Genomic DNA, 25,860 nt, shown 5'->3' with positions numbered 1-25,860 from the left:
ATATAAAATATCATGCAGTTTAACCCTAAATACAATAGCAGTGAATCAGCTTGATGTTCTTCACAAAAACCTATTAAACACTAAAATATAAATCATAGTTGATAATTGAAAACGATGAACATATTTGATGTTGTTTGGATTATGAAACCGACAAATTATGAAGAACCGGTTGTAGACGAGGCGAAGTATCTGGTTACAAACGATGAGAAGCGTTATGATTTTTGAACGAAGCATGTGTCTTTTAAAGAAAATGATGTTTCTTTATTAGATTTGAAAATTGTTTTTTATTGTTTTTAAAAGAAACAAATTAAAATATTTAAAAAAATACCATAAATTTTGTATCCTCCTCGAAGAAAAGAAAAGAAAAGAAAGAAAATGGCTACAGCAACAGCAACAGCATCGGCGGTGCAGATGGAGGGTGAAGTGGTGGGGGAACGGAGGGGAATACCGGCGGCGTCGTTTGTGAAAGACGTGGAAGCTTATTTGAATCAGTTAGGGCTTGATGTCAACTCTGCTCTAGCCTTCCTACAAGAAAGGTCATTTTAATTATTATTCACTCATTATTTCTAATTTATAATAATAACATCATATCTGTATTAGGGTTTGTCAATTATATTTTATATCTATTCTTTAAAACTTTGAATTTATGATGATTGTATGTGCAGGCTTCAGCAATACAAAGTGGTTGAGATGAAACTTCTTGCTCAACAGAGGGATCTTCAGGTACTATCATTTCTATACTTTATTTTAAAATTAATAACCTTTTCTTTTCTTTTCTTTTATGATATAGCATAACAATATGTTTATATTTTTCTTACCAGGCCAAGATTCCAGATATCGAGAAGTGCTTAGACGTTGTTGCCACTATACAAGCTAAGAAGGAAAGTGACGAGGTTCGTAATATTATACTTGCCAGTCTAATCAGTTTGTGCTCACTGCCTTTCTTGTTAGTGGATTTCACTTCTAAATATTGGTTTTGAGTTTTGACTCGTCAATAAGAGTTAAGATTTTATGACTATATGTGTATTGGTTTGTGCTATTAACCTTAGTTATAAAATGCCCTCGCTTCATGCGCCTAGCCCATTTTCCAGGCCATGCCCAATATATGCGCATCTAGTTCCTAGTCCTCGCTTCTTGATCTTGAAGTTGACGACACCTGGCCTCTAGGTCTATGCTCCTTGAGTGCGCCTAGCGCCTTTGAAAACTATGCTATTAACAGTTTGACATATAATTAGCCATGTACACTAGGGGTGAGCAAATTAACCGTTATAACCGCAAACCGAACCATAACCGACATAACCGAACCGATTTTAACCGATAACCGATATAACCGATGGGTCGGTGTAATGAATTTTTGAAAACCACCAAATGTGGTCGGTTTTGGTTAATGTTAATTCCAAACCCGCCATAACCGAACCGCCCTATTTATGTGACTTTTACACTTATTGCCGTTAGTCCGTTACATAATAAAGTTCTCCATGCCTACTAAGATTTAGGCCAATAATAATAATATTGGCGATATTGGTTACATAATTGTCGGTCTAAATTTCAATTTCAGTTATTTAATATGCCAATTAGATATGTATATTTCATAAATTGCAATAAAAAAAGAAATATATTTGAATTCCACAATACAATTAGCGGCTATTTAGTGTTCACAATCATACGAAAGGATTGTATATTTTAATCACGCTTAACTGACCCATAACCGACTCGTTATATCCGTTAAACCGATTAACCAAAACCGCCATGACGGATCGGTTATGGTTATGGTTGTCTATTAACCGCTATATCGGTTATGGTTATGGGTTTGACAAAAACCGTCCTAAACCAACCCATGCACACCCCTAATGTACACTACCAAGCAAGATTAGGTTCCCGTAATGGGGCGGCAATTTGCCAAAAATGGGGCGATAATTGAAGAAAACACCGCCCCCTTGGGCGATAAGTGGGGCGACAAGTGGGGGGCGATGAATATTTGTCGCCGGATTTACGTTTCGTGTTTATTATTATTTATATGTGTGATATATATATATATATATATATATATATATATATATATATATGTGTGTGTGTGTGTGTGTGGGGCTACAACACCATTGCACCCCTAAAACAAAAACTCACTCTTTGCTGACTGGGCGCCACATGGCGCAAGTCGCCCCATTTTTTAGCCCCTCCACTAAACATAGCCTTATTATGGACCTTGTGATATGCTGGTAAAAACTCATTTTACTTGTATTTGTGTGATATTGGAAATATTATATGCGGGCCTGTTTTTCTTTACAGACATTACTTACAGATTTTGAGGTATCTGAAGGCATCTATGCTCGGGCCCGGATCGATAATACAGATTTTGTATGCTTATGGTTAGGAGCAAACGTAATGCTCGAGTATTCATGTGAAGAGGTACATCTTTTGTTTTGGATTATCTTTATAGGTGAAAAAATGGGCGGGCTGGGAATTGGGTCAAAATGGCCGGTCCTTCTTGACCCATAACCACGTTTTGTTGAATATTCAAAAATAGGTAATATATCAAATATGACCTAAAAAACTAGACTTTCAGCTACACGTTGGAATTTTGGTTGCTTTTGCTATGTTTTTGAACTTTTATCTGTCTGACCTGTTGGAGATGAAGCTGACCCGGATTTACTTATATGTAGGCCACTACTCTGCTACAGAACAATCTGGAAAATGCAAAAGCCAGTTTAGAAGTACTAGTTGCTGATCTACAGTTCTTGAGAGATCAAGTTACCATTACTCAGGTACCACTTTAATTAAATATATTTATTTGTTAAATTGAAGCCGTTTTATATCGCAAGTTAGATGCTACCTTTTGTTCGATAAAAAATAAAGAATACATACGAATTTTTTCAATAGTAAATTTTGTACTTACCTAATTCAAAACTTGGTTTAAAAATGCGCGCCTAATCTGTGAGACGATGGGGAAAGCGCCCTAGTGGCTTGAGGTGGTGCTAGGAGCATGGGTCGGTTTTCGTTTTTTTTCCTGTTTTTCAGTTTTTACTATGAGTTCAGTTTGTTTCGGGTTTTTCAGTTTTGTTAATTGGGCTTGAAAGGTTCGGGTCGGAAAAAATGGCACAATATAATGAATTTGAGCTTAACTTTTTTAATTAATATTTAATCGATTTTACACATTTGAATCTAAAATTTTCGGGTAGGACATTTTCTTTTTAAGTTACTAAAAGTCGGATTCTTCTCTGTTACAATCCGTTCGGTTTGTTTTTTTGGTTGACAGCAAAACCGAATTGAAAATTGGCTTTAAAAAGATAATCAAACCAAATTTGTCGGTTTTGAGTTTTCGATTCAGAGTGTTTTTGGTTTTTGTTGATAACAAAACCGAAACTGAACTGAACTGAAAAATTAGTTAAAAAAAAGAAAATTATTGGTTTTGTATCGGCTCAGTTATTGCGGTTCCATTTTGGCTAAATAGAAACTGTAACCAAACTGAACTGAACCGACCAATCGGTTTTAAAAAATTAATAAAACCAAACTGTCGGCTTTTATTGGGTTCAGTTATTTCGGTTTAGTTATTCAGGTTATGGGTTGGTTATCTCAGTTTGATACACACTCATTGGCGCTCCTCTTGTACTTTGGGTGAAAATTGGGGTTTGTAGGAGAGTAATATGTAAAATCAGCCAAAGGGGTTGAAGAAATTATGAAATTATTGCTTTATAAAAATGTTGATATGTAAAACAGATGAAAAGACAACTTAACGCCTAACATACGTGAGGTGCACGTTTCGGTCTTTAGAGCCTAAACACTTAATTCTTTTAAACCAGGATCGAAAGATTATATATGCATGCAGGCACACACACTCTTTACTTATTATTCCACCACTTTTGTATTGGTCATATATAAGTCAAATCTTGCTATCTGTATTTTTAAATTACTTTTGTAAATAGGTTACGATTGCTCGGGTCTACAATTGGGATGTCCATCAAAGAAGAGTTAAACAGACGTCTTCACAAGATTCATGAGAAAAAAACAAATACAAAGAGGTGTGCAAACTTGCTTTTGAGTTTGTTATCAATTTAGTTAAACTTTTCCCCTACATTCGACAGTATTTATGAATTTTGATATCATTTCTGCTTATTGGTTTGTTGCTATGTCCCCATTGTGTAACATTAATGTATACCGAAGAGTTTGTTTGTTGGGCTGAACATTTAATCTTCGTTATCGAATGGTATTTTCAGACATTTTACTATCTTAACGTCGCAAGTCAAAACGAGTTCAACTTTTAGACTCTAAGTTCGTGCCAAACTAGTCGGGTCGAGTTTGGTTGGGCCGGCAACATGTTGTCTACTGTTTTGTAAATAATTGATGTAAACATTATAAACATTTGAATCATGTTACACCTTTGAACGAAAATGCAAGACGATTAAGATGTTTCTTTAGTTTTTATGCGTTCCGGCTCCTTATTATTCCACCACTTTTGTATTGGTCATATATAAGTCCAATCTTGCTATCTGTATTTTTAAATTACTTTTGTAATTAGGTTATGATTGCTCGGGTCTACAATTGGTATGTCCATCAAAGAAGAGTTAAACAGACGTCTTCACAAGATTCATGAGAAAAAAACAAATACAAAGAGGTGTGCAAACTTGCTTTTGAGGTTGTTATCAATTTAGTTAAACTTTTCCCCTTAAACTTTCGGCAGTGTTTATGAATTTTGATATCATTTCTGCTTATTGGTTTGTTGCTATGTACCCATTGTGTAACATTAATGTATACCGAAGAGTTTGTTTGTTGGGTTGAACGTTTAATCTTCGTTATCGAATGGTATTTTCAGACATTTTACTATCTTAATGTCGCAAGTCAAAACGAGTTCAACTTTTAGACTCTAAGTTCGTGCCAAACTAGTCGGGTCAAGTTTGGTTGGGCCGGCAACATGTTGTCTACTGTTTTGTAAATAATTGATGTAAACATTATAAACATTTGAATCACGTTACAACTTTGAACAAAAATGCAAGACGATTAAGATGTTTCTTTAGTTTTTATCCGTTCAGAGTATCAATTTATAAATCGTAAAAAGGCAAAACGTAAGTGCTGTGGACACGCTGGTGTAACGGATGGCAAAGGGAATCGACGGTCGTCATGCTTCCTTTTAATGGATTTCATATCGAGCAACTTCCAAAAGATATACTTTGATGAACCAAATTGCACTTCTTTTTGCCCTATGTTTTGAAAAATGCTTAAACGAAGATAAAGCTTGTAAGTTGTAACTCTAAAACTAGAATAAATAAATAAAAAGGATAAGAAAAAAACATGAAACTGTAGTGTTATAATTTTAGCACTATTATAACAAGTTTTGATTTTTAATCAAGTTTTGATTATGAGATTTAAGAAACTTTTAAGATGGTATTAATAATACATCAAATGTGAAATATTGGGATGCCTTTTACAGTTTTACTCTTACATTTACCTACTATATATGATATATATATATATATATACTACAACGCTCAACTATTTGGGGGACATGGTCATTAAATTGAGGTTGAAAATGTGCACATCAGCAAGGGTGTAATACACTCAAGATCTTTGATGAAATATAACACTCCCCCTTCGATGACATTTTCAAACTTCGTAGCCTTGAGGTACTACCTCATTAAAAACCTTTCTAAATAAAACCCAGTGAGAAAAACTTTAGCAAAGGTGAAAAAAGTGCAGTATTGTAACATCCTAAAATTTTAATTATAAATAAAGAAAGTTATGTTTAGTGATTTCACGTTGTTAATTATTTAATGTCGAGTAAGGAGGGAGTTGGGCTTAGATTGCGTAAGATGGGTTAAATGAAAATGGGCCTCGGGTCCGTGGGCTTAGAGGGATATAAATATCCCATCCCAAACCCAATCTTTCATTTCCACCTTCTTTCTTCACACACTCAAAACACACACATTCTAACCGATCAAGATTCGAAGCCGAGACCCGAGATTTTGTTGATAGATCTGAGTTGGTAAGGTAAGAACATATCCACCAAAGCTAATATTACTGAAAATGGTTAGGATTGGATGGGTTAACCGGACCCGAAACCCAAACTGCCCAAATCGGACCCCTAAAACGTCGATTTTAGGCCGATTTGATGGTTGGGATTTGTAGGCGCCGATCATACGATTCCGTGGGTACCAAAATCGAGTTATTTGGCTAAGAAACGAAGGATTTATGGGCAAACAGATCTGCAGCGCGATAACTTCGCCTGCAAGATTAAGTTCGCCTGATGAACTTCGCCTTCAAGCGGTAACTTCGCCTTCAAGCGTAAGTTCGCCTAAGGTTTAACTTCGCCTGAAGCCAAGTACGCCTAAGGTTTAACTTCGCCTGAAGCCAAGTTCGCCTAAGGTTTAACTTCGCCTGAAGCCAAGTTCGCCCAAGGTTTAACTTCGCCTGAAGCCAAGTTCGCCCAAGGTTTAACTTCGCCTGAAGCCAAGTTCGCCCAAGGTTTAACTTCGCCTGAAGCCAAGTTCGCCCGAGGTTTAACTTCGCCTGAAGCCAAGTTCGCCCGAGGTTTAACTTCGCCTGAAGCCAAGTTCGCCCGAGGTTTAACTTCGCCTGAAGCCAAGTTCGCCCGAGGTTTAACTTCGCCTGAAGCCAAGTTCGCCCGAGGTTTAACTTCGCCTGAAGCCAAGTTCGCCCGAGGTTTAACTTCGCCTGAAGTGAAGTTCGTTTAGAAAATAAATTAAAAACCTAATGGAAAATGTGTTAAGGCAGTTATCGAAAATAAAATTTTTCCAAGCTGACCTGGCAGCTTAACCCCAGCCAGGGGCTCTGCCCCTTGGACCCCGCTAGGGGCTGCCGCCCCTAGAACCCCGCTGCCAGGGGCGCTGCCCCCGGACCCCCGTTCGTTGTGGGTCATATATAGATAGAAATACAAAACGAGTAGTAGTAGTTAATTGATATGTGTAAATATTATACAGTTAGCCGAGCCCAGTTAAAGAAAGGAATTACGATCAACGGCGAGCGTAACAGGATCCAGGTGAGTTTCTAGCCCCATTCCTTGTTATGTTTTCGGGGCTGTGTGCATACTTGATGTGTTGTTAATACATTTATCCTAAGTGATAAGTGTATGCCATATGTGATATATGTGATATGTATGAATGATTGCTTGATGGTACGTGAACGATCTTCGGATATTGCACGTACTGTCAGGTTGTAACGTTATAAATATGGTAAGTATGATATGTATGTTTATGTGTATGAACGTAATAAAGTTAATAAAAGAAGGAAATGACGGTTGTATGGTTGTATGGTTACGAAAAGGGTACCGAGCCCTAATAATACTCGAGGTATGATGTATGGTTGTATGGTAACGAAGAGGGAATCGAACCCTACTAATATTCGAAAACAAGGGACCAGACCCTTATAATATCTGTGATGTTAGGGACCAGACCCTTATAATATCTGTGATGTTAGGGACCAGACCCTTACAATATCTGTGAGGATAGGGACCAGACCCTCATAATATCTGTGATGTTAGGGACCAAACCCTTATAATATCTGTGATGTTAGGACCAGACCCTTATAATATCTGTGAGGTTATAGGGCGAAAGGCTCTTTAAAACGTATGATTATGAATGTAAAGAAAGTATGTAAGTAAGATTGAAGGTATGAGTACTTATGTGTGTATGAAAGAAAGTTATGAGGTTAAGTACGTATGTATGTAAGAAGGTATTGTATGGTATTGTATGATTAACTAGAACTCACTCAGCGTAGCTGACTTTTAGTATGCACGCAGGTGAGTAGGATGAGACAGCTGGCTTGAGTGGAGGACACATGGCAGAAGACTAAAGCCTGGCATCTGAAGATCTGATATGTTTTATAAGTTATGTTTTGATTTTGAAAGACAAGAGGAATGTTTTAAGACATGATTATGAATTGATATGCAATGTTTTATGAAAGTTTTATATTCCGCGTAAAGTTTTTAATTAACTCTGATATTTAGAACTGTGTTTATGAGTAAATCCAACACGAAAGTAGGGCTACCGGTAACGGGGCCTTACAAGTATATAGCTCCCCCTCAAGTTGTATGTCATTACATTTTTCGTACTTGTCTCATGCCAATATCATGAACGTGTTTTCGAAATGTTGCTGCGGGAAGTGCTTTTGTGAAAAGATCAGCTAAGTTGTTGGTGGATTGGACATATCTCATCTCAACCTGATTGTCTTTAATAAGGTCCCGAGTATACTCAAAGTATCTTGGGGGTACATGCTATTTTCTGTCACTTTTGATATACCCTTTCTTCAGCTGCGAGACACAAGCTACATTATCTTCATAGATAAGAGTTGGACTTCGACCTTTCTCTAGTCCACAAGAAGTCAATATGTGTCGTGAGATAGATCTAACCATGCGCATTCTCTTGAAGCTTTATGCAATGCAATGCAATGACTTCATCATGATTTGAAGATGTTGCAACAAGTGTTTTTTCTGAGAACGCCATTGAAAGGCCCAAATCCCAGTGCCCTACTTTAGCGTTGGATTTACTCATAAACACAGTTCTAAATATCAGAGTGAATTAAAACTTTTCCCGGAATATAATAAGTCAACTATATACCACATAACATTCTAAATCTTGTCTTAACATCATTCAAATTTGTCTTTCAAAATAAAAACATAATCAAATATAACATCATAACATTCTTCTCAAGATGCCAGTATCTTCAGTCCAATGTCATGTGTCTTCATTCAAGCTAGCTGTCTTAGCCTATTCACCTGTGTGCATACTAAAAGTCAGCTATGCTGAGTGATATCTAGTTAATCAGGCAACATACAATACATTCACATACTTATATACATACCCGAGGGCATATATATACTTAACATGTTTAGCTTGCTTTCATACATACATTCATACATTCATCCTTTCATACTTTCTTTAATACACAATACATACATAACTATAACTATCTGATGTGCTAAAAGTAGTCAAATAATTTATTAACTAAAATATGTTAATTTAGACACTAAGTAATAATTCTAGACTCTTAAACTTAACTCAAACTACTAACCGGCAAGTGTACAAGTCGACTCTAGTACAGCTAAGTAAGTCCTGATATCGAACCCACGAGACTCTTTGAATTACGTAACTAGTAAATTAGACTCGACTTACTGACATGACTATTTATTAATATTATTTAAAGGGGGGTTTTAAATTAATTAGTATTATATTAATAAAATAAACTAAAATAAAAGACAATTAATGAAACACAAGACAAGCAAGTTTGACAGATTCAGATGACAATGAAAAACCAACTAGGCTGGAATCCCCAAAGTTTCAGTTATCAAATAGTTGAAAAATAATAGTTAAGGAATTGAGATCGTAAAATAGACACATATGGGTTTCTAATAAATTTTAAGACACACCAATTTATAAATTAAATTACCTTACAGTTATCTAATAAATTTATGAAAGAGTACCTTTATAGTGAAATCCAGCCTTATAGCGCGGAAATCAAAGGTAATTTAATAAACTCAATTGACTTGCTAGAAATGGTTAATAAATCAAACCTAGACGGACTCCTTATGAAAAACTAAATCTAGCAATCTTAATCAACAAAGATCTAACAATAACGTATCACCTTACAACTTTCTAGGTAAGCAGCACACTTTTATTCGTTTGACTAATAATATTATTCCTATGGCTTTATTGCAAATCAACCACAAACTAGTCAAGAACACACAGTAAATGACCTAATAAAATCCTATTATATGACAGACAAATACCAAGGATAATGTGAAATAATAAAATTCACCAAACAAAACCATGCACACATATGCATCAATCAAATAAAATCAAATAGTTTACAGATTCATAATACCATAACGAAAAACAAAATTAAAACAAATCCAACTTTAACAGAGGTTCATCATAAGCCTACGCAGTCTGTAACGTTTAGCCTAGCATCTTAAAATTAAACAAAATAGTAATAAAAGAAATCATGGTGAAAAACAGTAGAAACGAAAGATTAAAGGCGATAAAACCCGTAATCTTCGATCTTGATCAAGTAGCGCTTCATCGGGTGATTCCTTGCATTCAAAACCAGCAAATATTGTAATCCTAAGCTCCAAGGAACTCCCAATCTGGCTCCGGTTCGTAGAGTATTTTTCAGGTTAAGTTTAGGGGTGTTTTTATACTAAAACATGGCCCAATACTGAACAAAACAGGTAATTATCCGGAAAATTGGGATCTAGGCACCGCGCGGCGTGCAATATTAGGGGGGCGGTTAGATCGGCCAGTCCGACCGGGTCTCCTTTCAGTTCATTTCCAAATGCGTTCCGGCTCCTCGTTTTGGCTATTTTGACTCGTTTTTCTCCCTTTTCGATCACGATCAACCTCTGGAACCTACAAAACACAATAATGTTAGTAGTATACAATCCTTAACAAAAAACGAACAAAAACTAATTAAATATTAAATAAAATATACAAGGGAAACATATATATTTAGCATTATATCAAATATCCTCACACTTATTCTTTTTTCGTCCCTGAAAAAGTCTAATGCAATGGAATTAGAATTGAAAAATATAGTCTTAAAAACATATAGATTAATTTAAAGTTCGAAAAAACGCAAAAACCGCAATCACCGATATTGTTGTCCACTTTAACCCATGCCTTAATCTTTACCGGGACAAATAAAATTGAACAATCATATTACTTAGTGGTTTACACAATTAAGACCCGTTTATTTTAGCTTTTACCGGACCAGACCACCCCAACTTGACTAAAAACTCAAAAGTGAAGCTTCATAATGTTGTACTAAAAGCTTTAAGAATTGATGGATACATTGACAAATTACTTTTCTTGCCCTATTATGAAATGTCGGTTTTGTTCTTCGCATGCAATTATGAAAAGACGCTTGTGCCCATCACTCTTCCTTTATATATAATATAGATATAGATATAGATAATAATATTTTGGTTTGATATGGACCACATACCGATGAGACGTGATTTAGGGTTTACTTTTTGATTCAACCTTTGTTGTGACGGGGTGTCAAATTGTTTAGATGGCCCGTATTAATGAAACGGACCGTAACAACCTGTTACAGTCTGTATATGCATGTGACAAGTCTTATCAAACTTGACCCTTGACCCACATGAAAAATCTTTGTGAAAGACCGTATGACGATGAATGGTCTTTCTAACCGTCTGCACAAGCTCGTTTTGTATAAAAATCATTTTAAACACCTTTTAGATATTTGTTTATTGGTTCTAAGTTTCCTATGTGACTTATGAAAGATGTTAGCATTATGCCAATATAATTTTGACAAGGTTTGATTCCCAGGGCCTCAGTTATGGGTTTAACAAGTGAAAACGAACTTTAACGAAGCTAGAATATGGTTACGTAAATGCTAAGCAATTGATGGAACCTAATGAGGACTTGGGACTGATTTCTATACTTCTTAAACGTTTTAAACAAAACCACCTTGCTAGTGATTACACCTTCTTGCTTGCTTAACTTGCTTAATACACAAAAACCTCAAAAACACTAGCTTAGAGCTAAAGGATTGATTGTAAATGATTATCAGATGTTTGTGATGATTGGGAACGTGCATGGGACATGTATTTATCGCACAACAAGTTTGGAAAGCCATGAATACACGCATGCCACGTTAGGGAGTTGTTATCAAAACTGTTGTTGACTCGACATCGATACGAATCGTCACAAGATTAAACGGTCCATCTAATCAAAACTTCATGGATAAGTTTCCCTTAGGTCCAGCTCAAATAGTAGGCGGCTGTTACAACCCGTCTCAATAAATATCTATACAGATAAGGTACGTTTGATACGGGCCGTCTAATGGATGAGAAAGCCCCCCTCCAGGCTAAAAAATCTAACACCCGCCGCCCCCCTCCACCGCCACTACCCAAAAAAAGTTAAAAATTAAACCCCACAAAATCCTAGCTCTAAAAGCTAAATGAAACCCTAAAGCTAAACTGAGAATTTTTATTTGGTGTGCCTACATCACATCCTCCCTAGACCCTACTCATAGCTTTGCTATTGATGAGACTTCACTGGGTATGGTTGATTGATTGATTTTGAAACGAGAAATGATAGATAAATATTTTTTTTGTTTTTTACTTTTTTGTGTTTTATACTTTTTTATGGAGTGTTTTTATTTTCTTTTTTCTTACAAAAATGATGTGAAGTAGGCGATCGAGGGTATACCATAAGACGGAGACAATTTAGTATCTCAGTTTTTTGGAGTTCAATTTTGAATCTATCTCTACTTCGAGTTACTTGAAAAAAGATGGACATAATATTTAGGGAATGAGAACGTCTCTCAACATGTTATCAAACATTAATTTTTCTAATAATAATACTGCCCAATAAACAAACTAAACGTTTAGTGAATTGCATAACAGGAAGTTCACTTATTTAATAACTAGTTTTTTTACCCGCGCTTCGCGGCGGAAGCGTGAAATTATAATTTATGGATTTGTTGTTTACCAAAACCTTTCTCATAGAAACAATTTTTGGTGATCTCACATGTGCTTGGCAGCAGAGGTTTGAGTAGATTATTCACAGCCATTGTTTTTTTTATCGTTTTAGGTATTGTAGCTAATGGTTTTGACATTTTGTATGTGGCAAATCTGTCTGTTCTAGCAAAAATACAAATAATATCTCACATTTAATAGACTTCAAAATCACAAAGTTAATCCCAGGTAAGCATCATACACAATTGCACTAAATAGTCTGATATAATAATCAAATAATCATGTAAAAAAATTAAATATCCTTTTAACTACAATTAGTATATGAGCATGCACCTTTTTCTTTAAACCATTCTCATAATATTTCATCATTGATGTAGGTAAACACTAAACGCACTAAAACCTGCAAATTAATTATACATAAGTCAAATGCCACAACCTGTATTAATATCTTTATAAACGGGATGCCATCAATAACAATTTAATATACCTTCTCAAGTGTGACTTCAATAGCTTCATCACTTAATTTCTCACTCCCACCTTTAAAAATATTATCACAAAATGTGGCAACTAATTCTGCACTTGAATTTCCAACAACGACATTGTTACAGACTACTTAAAATGCTTATTTAAGTGCCTAGACAAAAAAACAAAAACTAAAAATTCTTTTAAGAAAAAGAAGAAATATCATTATCTATGGAACTACAGTACATAACTTGTTTGAGTACATAAGCTGATGCGCAGCGCATGAGTCACCCTTTAGCTCTAAAAATTTAAATATAAAAAACTAGTAAATCAGTTTGGTCTTTGACAATGAAAAACTATCATATTCAAATTTCAGACAAAAGGTTATACTTGAATAATCAAATAATACCCTAACATGGAAGAAACACCCTGGCATGTGAATTCTAAGTGAAACAAAAGAACAATCTTCTATAAAAATCAATTCGTCATGTTAAAATATTTAATAGTCAAAGCTAAATGATTTATCTTGAATTTGGCAGAAGCGATGAACAAAGGAAATCAAAGGATATGTAAGGTGTGACTTCTAGTAATTATCTCGAGTGTCCGCATTCGCTGCCAACCTATAGTCACCAACAAATGATTCTATATTAATATATAATTGGCATGTAATAAACAAACATATGATTGAAACTTGGAACCTAAGATTCAACACAAAGCCCGGAAACTAACATATAAATGAAATAGAAATTACCAATAAACATACTAATCCAAAATTTTGTAGTTCCCCTAAACACAGACAGTGGTTAAGGATGAACCCGAAAGTGGGTTCATTTTTCACTACTCTTTTCCCCAAATTCGATATAGGGTATTCCACTTTTTGATATTGTACAACTAAAACAAAAGAAATATGAAACGATTACCTACTTGTCGGCGTATGTGAGAAGAACTCGCTTTGTCTTCTTCATCTGAAACATGGATCTGCAACTATACGAACAACTCCGACTGAAATCGCTAGAGGCTGTTGGCGCACGGTTAAAGAAGTCGGTCGGCTTCATCTTCTTGATTGAAACGGGTCTCTCTATCTATCTCTCTCTCTCTCGTATCATTTCAAGCATTTAGCTAACGGGTACAATTAAACAAAAGAGATAAAAGTGAGTAATGTTACTGAAACAGGTTCTTGAGAGAGACTTACCTGCTTAGCCTCTGGAGGATCAGAATGGCAAAGGTGTTAGGCATCAAAAAAAGTGATGTGCATATGGGTAGATAGCCGACAACAAAGACCGCCTCTTGTGGTTTGTTGGCCGGCAATGCAGAACGATGACTCGGAAGTTGCAAGTGTCAGGATTTGGAAGAATGAATAAATTGAAATTGAACGGTGGTCTCGTGGCATACTGTGACACATCGATACTTGTGATAAGAGGATGAAGGGACAATAATGATAGACAATGCTAGCAGAAGAAGCAGACGTGGAGGCTAACGTGTAAGCAAAATTATGCATAAAATACCTTGTACCATATGCATAGAAAGTGGTAGCAGTAGTACAGTACAATTATGTGAGTACCAGAAACTTTGCTATATACATATATATAATGCCCAATAAAAAAAATAAACGTTTAGTGAATTGCATAACATGAAGTTCACTTATTTAATAATAAATGAACAAACATTAATATATATATTTTTTTCATTTGGTAAAACGAACGAACATATAAACATTTTTTTCATAGTCCGTTTTCGTTTTTATATTTAAGTTCCTTTCTTATGTTTTTCAAGCCCATTATTAGAGTATTCATATCACATTCTCTACCTATATCTTTATAATTACACTAAAAAACACTACATTTTCTCTTTCATATACAATTAATAATACTTTTTTACATCTTTATCATTATAATTTCTCTCTCCTCCACTCACAACCACTTTCAGATATATTAAAAATAAATAGAGGATGAACAGTGGTTCTCTAAATTTACTCATCTCTTTAGTTTTTATTTCTCCTCTACTCACAACCACTCACCATTCTCTAATTTTTTTTTTGAGATTTCTCTTACAAAATTAATTAATAATAATAGTCATCATTAGCATGAATAACAATACTTTTATATAATTAGTCACGAGTTTTAAATGTATACCGGATGATCGATTATTGGATGGTTGGGGTTTATGCGGGTGTTGTGTTTGATTTGACGAAGAAATGACTTACTATAGCCACCGGGACCCTTTATAAAAATTATTATTGTTATTTGGTTATTAAATTCTAATAATGGGCTTGAAATATATAAAAAAAGAACTAAAAATATAAACAATGAAAGCGGACGATGATAAAAAATTATGTGTATATGTTCCTTCGTTTTACCAAGTGAAACAAAAAAAAACATATTGTACGTTTATAATTAAATACGTGAACTTCCTGTTATACATTTTACTAAACGTTTAGTTTGTTTATTGGGAAGTATTATCATTACTTGATAACATGTTGAAAGACGTTGTCATTCCCTAAATACTATGTTCATCTTTATTCAGTAGCTCGAAGTAGAGATAGATTGAAATTGTACTTCAAAAAACTAAGAAACTAAATTTTCTCCATTTTATATTATACCATCGATCACCTACATCATATCAGTTTTGTAAGAAAAAAAGAAAATAAAACAACTCGCAATTACACCCCTAATGTTAATGGTGGTGATTTAAAGAAACAAAGTAAGTCAATAAATACCGTATCATCAAAACCCAAAGGTATTGATTGATTAGCCAACAACAAACAATATAATTAATAATAATAGTCAACATTAGCATAAATATAAATTCCTTTATATAATTAGTCACGAGTTTTAAATGTATACCGGATGATCGATTTTTGGAGGTTTGGGGTTTATGCCGGTGTTGTGTTTGATTTGACGAAGAAATGACTTACTATAGCCACCGGCACCCTTTATAAAAATTATTAGTGTTATTTGATATTCATATCATTCATTATGTTGGGATACAAAACTTATTAAATTCTAATAATCTGCTTGATATATATAAAAAAAGAACTAAAAATATAAAAAATGAAAACGGACGATGATAAAAAATTATGTGTATATGTTCCTTCGTTTTACCAAGTGAAACAAAAAAAACATATTGTACGTTTATTATTAAATACGTGAACTCCCTGTTATACATTTTACTAAACGTTTAGTTTGTTTATTGGGAAGTATTATCATTACTTGATAACATGTTGAAAGACGTTGTCATTCCCTAAATATTATGTTCATCTTTATTCAGTAGCTCGAAGTAGAGATAGATTGAAATTGTACTTCAAAAAACTAAGAAACTAAATTTTCTCCATTTTATAGTATACCATCGATCACCTACATCATATCAGTTTTGTAAGAAAAAAAGAAAATAAAACAACTCGTAATTAAACCCCTAATGCTAATGGTGGTCATTTAAAGAAACACAGTAAGTCCATAAATACTCTATCAACAAAACCCAAAGGTATTAATTGATTAGCCAACAACAAACAACATAATTAATAATAATAGTCATCGTTAGCATGAATAAAAATACCTTTATATAATTAGTCACGAGTTTTAAATGTATATCGGATGATCGATTTATTGAGGGCGGGGGTTTATGCCGGTGTTGTGTTTGATTTGACAAATAAATGACTTACTATAGCCACCGGGACCCTTTATAACAATTATTATTATTTGATATTCATATCAGTCATTATGTTGGGCTACAAAACTTATTTAATTCTAATAATGGGCTTGAAATATATAAAAAAGGAACTTAAAATATAAACAACGAAAACAGACGATGATAAAAATTATGTGTATATGTTCCTTCGTTTTACCAAGTGAAACAAAAAAAACATATTGTACATTTATTATTAAATACGTGAACTTCCTGTTCTACATTTTACTAAACCTTTAGTTTTTTTATTGGGCAGTATTATCATTACTTGATAACATCTTGAAAGACGTTGTCATTCCCTAAATATTATGTTCATCTTTATTCAGTAGCTCAAAGTAGAGATAGATTGAAATTGTACTTCAAAAAACTGAGAAACTAAATTTTCTCCATTTTATAGTATACCATCAATCACCTAAATCATATCAGTTTTGTAAGATAAAAAGAAAATAAAACAACTCGCAATTACACCCCTAATGCTAATGGTGGTCATTTAAAGAAACACAGTAAGTCCATAAATACTCTATCAACAAAACCTAAAGGTATTGATTGATTAGCCAACAACAAACAATATAATTAATAATAATAGTCATCATTAGCATGAATAAAAATACCTTTATATAATTAGTCATGAATTTTAAATGTATACCGGATGATCGATTTTTGGAGGGTTGGGGTTTATGCCCCTGTTGTGTTTGATTTGACGAAGAAATGACTTACTATAGCCACCGGGACCCTTTATAAAAATTATTATTGTTATTTGATATTCATATCATTCATTATGTTGGGATACAAAACTTATTAAATTCTAATAATGGGCTTGAAATATATAAAAAAAGAACTAAATGTAAGGCCCCGTTACCGGTAGCCCTACTTTAACGTTGGATTTACTCATAAACGCAGTTCTAAATATCAGAGTTAACAAAAACTTTCGCGGAATAATAAAACTTCAACCATAACATTTTACATAACCATCAAATCATGTCTTATAAAACATTCGTAGTCAATTAAAACAAAACATAGTCTTTAAAACATCACAACATTTCTTAGAGATGCCAGTATCTTCGATTTCCATGCCATGTGTCTTCAGTCACGCGAGCTGCTTCAACCTATTTTCCTGCGTGCATACTAAAAGTCAGCTATGCTGAGTGAGTTCTAGTTAATCACATAACTTACTTTTCGTACACATATACGTGCCCGAAGGTACGCATTACACACATATCATGTTCATCATTCGTCCATACACATTCATATCTAACCATACATTATAAAGGGTGTTTCACCTACATACCTCGGACATTTTTATTAGGGTCTGGTCACCCTTCATCCTCGGATATTATTAAGGTCCGGTCACCCTTCATCCTCGGATATTATTATTAGGGTCCGGTCACCCTTCATCCTCGGATATTATTATTAGGGTCCGGTCACCATTCATCCTCGGATATTATTATTAGGGTCCAATCACCCTTCATCCTCAGATATTTTTAGGGTCCGGTACCCTTTCTTCCATAGCTTCATACTATACCTGTTCTTAAATACTTTTCCTGACAATACGTGCAATCTCCGAAGAGCGTTCACGTACCATTAACATATCGTACGTACATTATGCATACATCATATATATTCATACATGCATCTTATCTTACATCATATATGGCGATCACATCTTTAGCTACCACCTGACGGTACATGCAATATCCGAAGATCGTTCACGCACCGTCAGGCAATCATCATACATAAATCATACAAGGCATACACTTACCACTTAAAGGTAAGTGTATTAACTATCACATTGAGTATGCACACAGCCCCGAAAACATAACAAGGAAGTGGGGCTAGAAACTCACCTCAATGCAGTTGCGTTCACCATTTACGGTTATTCCCTTCTTGAGCTGTGCACGACTAACTGTATATTAATTATACGTTTCAGTAAACTATCACTACACATATCGCCTTTCTAGTTTAATTATTACCCTCAACGAACGGGTCCGGGGGCAGCGCCCCTGGCAGCGGGGTTCTAGGGGCGGCAGCCCCTAGCGGGGTCCAAGGGGCAGAGCCCCTAGGCTAAATATATATGTTTCCCATTTTATTTAATATTTAATTAGTTTTTGCTCGTTTTTTGTTAAGAATTGTATACTACTAACATTATTGTGTGTTTGTAGGTTCCGAAGGTTGATCGTGGTTGAAAAGGGCGAAAAACGAGTCAAAGTAGCCAAACAAGGAGCTGGAACGCATCAGGAAATGAACTGAAAGGAGACCCGGTCGGACCGGCCGATCTAACCGGCCCCTAATATTGCACGCCGCGCGGTGCCTAGATCCCATTTTTCCGGATAATTACCTGTTTTGTTCAGTATTGGGCCATGTTTTGGTATAAAAACACCCCTAACCTTAACCTGAAAAATACTCTACGAACCAGAGCGGAGTTCCTCGGAGCTTAGGATTACAATATTTGGCGGTTTTGAATGCAAGGAATCACCCGATGAAGTGCTACTTGATTAAGATCGAAGACTACGGGTTTTATCACCTTTAATCTTTCGTTTCTACTGTTTTTCACCATGATTTCTTTTATTACTATTTTGTTTGATTTTAAGATGCTAGGCTAAACGTTATAGACTGCCTAGGCTTATGACGAACCTCTGTTAAAGTTGGATTTGTTTTGATTTGTTTTTCGTTATGGTATTATGAATCTGTAAACTATTTGATTTTATTTGATTGATGCATATGTGTGACTGGTTTTGTTTGGTGAATTTTATTATTTCACATTATCCTTGGTAATTGTCTGTCATATAATAGGATTTTGTTAGGTCATTTACTGTGTGTTCTTGACTAGTTTGTGGTTGATTTACAATAAAACCATAGGAATAATATTATTAGTCAAACGAATAAAAGTGTGCTGCTAACCTAGAAAGTTGTAAGGTGATACGTTATTGTTAGATCTTTGTTGATTAAGATTGCTAGATTTAGTTCTTCGTAAGGAGTCCGTCTAGGTTTGATTAATTAACCTTTTCTAGAGAGTCAATTGAGTTTATTAAATTACCTTTGATTTCCGCGCTATAAGGCTGGATTTCACTATAAAGGTACTCTTTCATAAATTTATTAGAAAACTGTAAGGTAATTTAATTTATAAATTGGTGTGTCTTAAAACTTATTAGAAACTCATATGTGTCTTCTTGAGAAGGGTTAGGGGTCATGTTTGGGTTTTCTTTTAAGTGTCTATTTTACGATCTCAGTTTCTTAACTGTTATTTTTCAACTATTTGATAACTGAAACTTTGGGGATTCCAGCCTAGGTGGTTTTTCATTGTCATCTGAATCTGTCAAACTTGCTTGTCTTGTGTTTCATTAATTGTCTTTTTATTTTAGTTTATTTTATTAATATAATACTAATTAATTTAAAACCCCCCTTTAAATAATATTAATAAATAGTCATGTCAGTAAGTCGAGTCTAATTTGCTAGTTACGTAATTCAAAGAGTCTCGTGGGTTCGATATCAGGACTTACTTACCTGTACTAGAGTCGACCTGTACACTTGCCGGTTAGTAGTTTGAGTTAAGTTTAAGAGTCTAGAATTATTACTTAGTGTCTAAATTAACATATTTTAGTTAATAAATTATTTGACTACTTTTAGCACATCAGATAGTTATAGTTATGTATGTATTGTGTATTAAAGAAAGTATGAAAGGATGAATGTACGAATGTATGTATGAAAGCAAGCTAAACATTTTAAGTATATATGCCCTCGGGTATATATATAAGTATGTGAATGTATTGTATGTTGCCTGATTAACTAGATATCACTCTAGTATGCACACAGGTGAATAGGCTAAGACAGCTAGCTTGAATGAAGACACATGAGATCGGACTGAAGATACTGGCATCTTGAGAAGAATGTTATGATGGTATATTTGATTATGTTTTTATTTTGAAAGACAAATTTGAATGATGTTAAGACAAGATTTAGAATGTTATGTAGTATATAGCTGACTTATTATATTCCGGGAAAAGTTTTAATTCACTATAATATTTAGAACTGTGTTTATGAGTAAATCCAATGCTAAAGTATGGCACTGGGAGTTGGGCCTTACAATGGCATTCTCAGAAAAAACACTCGTTGCAACATCTTCAAATCATGATGAAGTCATTGCATTGCATTGCATAAAGCTTCAAGAGAATGCGCATGGTTAAGATCTATCTCACGACACATATTGACTTCTTGTGGACTAGAGAAAGGTCGAAGTCCAACTCTTATCTATGAAGATAATGTAGCTTGTGCCTCGCAGCTGAAGAAAGGGTAAATCAAAAGTGACAGAAAATAGCATATACCCCCAAGATACTTTGAGTATACTCGGGACCTTATTAAAGACAATCAGGTTGAGATGAGATATGTCCAATCCAGCAACAACTTAGCTGATCTTTTCACAAAAACACTTCCCGCAGCAACATTTCGAAAACACGTTCATGATATTGGCATGAGACACGTACGAAAAATGCAATGACATACAACTTGATGGGGAGCTATATACTGCACTTTTTTCACCTTAGCTAAAGTTTTTCTCACTGGGTTTTATTTAGCAAGGTTTTTAATGAGGTAGTACCTCAAGGCTACGAAGTTTGAAAAATGTCATCGAAGGGGGAGTGTTATATTTCGTCAAAGATCTTGAGTGTATTACACCCTTGCTGATGTGCACATTTTCAACCTCAATTTAATGACCATGTCCCCCAAATAGTTGAGCGTTGTAGTGTGTGTATATATATATATATAGTAGGTAAATGTAAGAGTAAAACTATAAAAGGCATCCCAATATTTCACATTTGATGTATTATTATTACCATCTTAAAAGTTTCTTTAATCTCATAATCAAAACTTTATTAAAAATCAAAACTTGTTATAAAAGTGCTAAAATTATAACACTACAGTTTCATGTTTTATTCTTATCCTTCTTATTTATTTATTCTAGTTTTAGAGTTACAACATACAAGCTTTATCTTCGTTTAAGCATTTTTCAAAACATAGGGCAAAAAGAAGTGCAATTTTGTTCATCAAAGTATATCTTTTGGAAGTTGTTCGATATGAAATCCATTAAAAGGAAGCATGATGACCGTCGGTTCCCTTTGCAATCCGTTACACCAGCGTGTCCACAGCACTTACGTTTTGCCTTTTTTCGATTTATAAATTGACACTCTGAACGGATAAAAACTAAAGAAACATCTTAATCGCCTTTCATTTTCGTTCAAAGGTGTAACGTGATTCAAATGTTTATAATGTTTACATTAATTATTTACAAAACAGTAGACAACATGTTGCCGGCCCAACCAAACTCGACCCGACTAGTTTGGCACGAACTTAGAGTCTAAAAGTTGAACTCGTTTTGACTTGCGACGTTAAGATAGTAAAATGTCTGAAAATACTATTCGATAACGAAGATTAAACGTTCAGCCCAACAAACAAACTCTTCGTTATACATTAATGTTACACAATGGGTACATAGCAACAAACCAATAAGCAGAAATGATATCAAAATTCATAAATACTGTCGAAAGTTTAAGGGGAAAAGTTTAACTAAATTGATAACAACCTCAAAAGCAAGTTTGCACACCTCTTTGTATTTGTTTTTTCTCATGAATCTTGTGAAGACGTCTGTTTAACTCTTCTTTGATGGACATCCCAATTGTAGACCCGAGCAATCGTAACCTAATTACAAAAGTAATTTAAAAATACAGATAGCAAGATTGGACTTATATATGACCAATACAAAAGTGGTGGAATAATAAGTAAAGAGTGTGTGTGCCGGCATGCATATATAATCTTTCGATCCTGGTTTAAAAGAATTAAGTGTTTAGGCTCTAAAGACCGAAACGCGCACCTCACGTATGTTAGGCGTTAAGTTGTCTTTTCATCTATTTTACATATCAACCTTTTTATAAAGCAATCATTTCATAATTTCTTCAACCCCTTTGGCTGATTTTACATATTAGTCTCCTACTGTAAGGCCCCGTTACCGGTAGCCCTACTTTAACGTTGGATTTACTCATAAACGCAGTTCTAAATATCAGAGTTAACAAAAACTTTCACAGAATAATAAAACTTCAACCATAACATTTTACATAACCATCAAATCATGTCTTATAAAACATTCGTAGTCAATTTAAACAAAACATAGTCTTTAAAACATCACAACATTTCTTCGAGATGCCAGTATCTTCGATTTCCATGCCATGTGTCTTCAGTCACGCGAGCTGCCTCAACCTATTTGCCTGCGTGCATACTAAAAGTTAGCTTTACTGAGTGAGTTCTAGTTAATCACATAACTTACTTTTCATACACATATACGTGCCCGAAGGTACGCATTACATACATATTATGTTCATCATTCGTCCATACACATTCATATCTAACCATACATTATAAAGGGTGTTTCACCTACACACCTTGGACATTATTATCAGGGTCCGGTCACCCTTCATCCTCGGATATTATTAGGGTCCGGTCACTCTTCATCCTTGGATACTATTATTAGGGTCCGGTCACCCTTCATCCTCGGATATTATTAGGGTCCGGTACCCTTTCTTCCATAGCTTCATACTATACATGTTCTTAAATACTTTTCCTAACAATACGTGCAATCTCCGAAGAGCGTTCACGTACCATTAACATATCTTACATCATACATGGCGATCACATCTTTAGCTACCACCTGACGGTACATGCAATATCCGAAGATCGTTCACGCATCGTCAGACAATCATCATACATAAATCATACAAGGCATACACTTACCACTTAAAGGTAAGTGTATTAACTATCACATTGAGTATGCACACAGCCCCGAAAACATAACAAGGAAGTGGGGGCTAGAAACTCACCTCAATGCGGTTGCGTTCACCGTTAACGGTTATTCCCTTCTTGAGCTGTGCACGACTAACTGTATAATAATTATACGTTTCAGTAAACTATCATTACACATATCGCCTTTCTAGTTTAATTATTACCCTCAATGAACGGGGTTCTAGGGGCGGCAGCCCCTAGTGGGGTCCAAGGGCAGAGCCCCTGGCTGGGGTCCAATGAAAATTTTTTTTTTCATTAACTATCTTAACACATTTTCCATTAGCATTTTGAATCATTGAATAAAAGCTACATAAAAGTTCAAGGGCTTATTTGTAATTAAATCATTCTTTTCTAAGTCCAGGGACCATTCTGTCATTCTGTTAAACTTCTAATTCGTTACTTATCCTTAACGAACTGACTTACCATGACGAACTGGTTCTCGTAACGAATTGGAACCTTTAACGAACTGGTTACTTACACGAATTGGACTTTTAACGAACTGGAATCTTAACGAATCAGTCCATGTAGCGAACCAGTCCAAGTAGCGAATTGGACCTTCTAATTCGTTATCTCCTTTAACGAACTGGTCATAACGAATCAAGGGTAATTCGTTACCCTTATCCCTTAACGAATTAGATACGAACTACAGCTAGTTCGTTAATCTTTCCTTAGCGAATCAGCTGGCGAATTACCTCTAATTCGCTAGTTATTCCTTAGCGAACTAGGGTTAGGTCATATTTGTCAGAACATTCCCTGAAAACCTCGTACACGTTTTTTCCGGCGCCGCCATTGCCGGAAAACTCACCGGAAAAACGTATCTTCACCATTTTACACCGTTTTTCATCCCGTTCGATCCAGATCTGAGCTAGGGTAACCCCTAAGCTAATATTAGGTTCAGTTTATACCCGATTCCACCCGGATCTCATGACTTAAACGGTTTAACGATGTCGGCTCGTCTTTTCATGATTATATCTAACGGATTTAAGCTCATACGACAAAATACTATCATACCGTGGGTCGGGATCCGTTTCCTCCTCGATATTTCGGCTAGAGAGAGAGAGCTTAAGTGTGTGTGTTGCGAGGTGTATGGAATGTGTGAAATGAATGATTAAAGGCCATTTAATGACTTATATAATTATGGATCATGGGCTTAAGCCCATGGTCCTTTCCTCTTTCTTTCATAGCCCAAGTCCATAACCCATATCCATTTAACCCAACAATAGCCTGACTCATAATAACTTGTATTTTAATTTATTAATCGAAAACCCAAAAAACGGGATGTTACAAATTAAATAATACTTTTTTACATCTTTATCATTATCATTTCTCTCTCATCCACTCACAACCACTTTCAAATATATTGAAAAATAAATAGAGGATGAACAGTGGTTCTCCAAATTTACTCATCTCTTTAAATTTTATCTCTCCTCTACTCACAACCACTCACCATTCTCTAAATTTTTTTTTGAGATTTCTCTCACAAAATTTTTAAGGTACCTGATGTGAATGCTCTTATTCAACTAAATTAGACTACTCTCATTAGGTTGATTGTTATAATATTATTTAAAATACCAATTTTTTAAATGAAACGTTGTCGTGGGAGAAACCCATGTTGCAACCTCCACCATGCCACATGTCTCAAAACTAGTGGTTTGCATTTTAATTTTGCCTTTTCTTTTCTTTTATAATATTCATTTTTATACTTTAAATAAATAATTTATTTGTTTTGACGGAAATAGTTTAATCACCTTTAATAAAAAAACAATTATAAATTACTTTATTTAATAAAAAAAATGAAGCTTGTGTTACTAGATAGGTAAGTTCGTGTTTAAAATTGCGTGAATTAATATTTAATACAGTAAGTTGTAGGCCAACAAAATTAATATTTAAGTTAATTTATTTTGTGAATATATCAAATAAAGGGACCCTGTGGTCATTCGTCAAATCAAACACCGGCGGCATAAACCCTAGGCAGCCCTCATAAATCGATTTTCCGGCACCCAAAATCAAATAGTTATGATCATCTGATATGAAACTCGTGACTAATTATATATCTAGGTATTTATTTATTTATGTTAATTATATTGTTTTTGTTGGCTAATCAATACCTTTGGGTTGGTTGTTTTTGATGATAGAGTATTGACTTACTGTAATGACCACCATTAGCATTTGGGGTGTAATTGATCTTTCGAGCTCCGCTTGCGAGTTGTTAATTTGAAGTTCGACCTTGGCTCAGGCTACGCTTGCGAGTTGTTAATTTGAAGTTCGACCTTGGCTCAGGCTCCGCTTGTCGATTATATTTATATATTAATTAATTAATTTATATTCTTTTTCAAGCATTTTTAAGAAAACCTTAGACGGGCCAACAAAATTAATATTTAAGTTAATTTATTTTATGAATAAATCGATTTTCCGGCACCCGAAATCAAATAGTTATGATCATCTGA

At 34.7% G+C, this 25,860-nt stretch overlaps 1 protein-coding gene across 1 annotated transcript; it reads left to right on the top strand.

Annotated features, from left to right (window-relative positions):
- Positions 1-356: 356 nt before the first annotated feature.
- LOC143583703 (prefoldin subunit 3-like) lies at positions 357-4,087 on the top strand. Its single transcript, XM_077065938.1, has 6 exons — positions 357-536; positions 666-723; positions 822-893; positions 2,287-2,406; positions 2,661-2,762; positions 3,921-4,087. Exons 1-6 carry the CDS (start codon positions 376-378, stop codon positions 3,993-3,995), a joined length of 588 nt encoding a protein of 195 aa, XP_076922053.1. The 5' UTR covers positions 357-375; the 3' UTR covers positions 3,996-4,087.
- Positions 4,088-25,860: the final 21,773 nt, after the last annotated feature.

Source organism: Bidens hawaiensis, unplaced genomic scaffold, assembly GCF_021521415.1.
Source record: "Bidens hawaiensis isolate Kalapana, Puna unplaced genomic scaffold, B.hawaiensis_p1.1 tig00032492_1, whole genome shotgun sequence".
Lineage (NCBI taxonomy): Eukaryota > Viridiplantae > Streptophyta > Magnoliopsida > Asterales > Asteraceae > Bidens > Bidens hawaiensis.
Note: the sequence above shows the minus strand (reverse complement) of the source record. Positions and strands in the feature narration are given on the sequence as shown.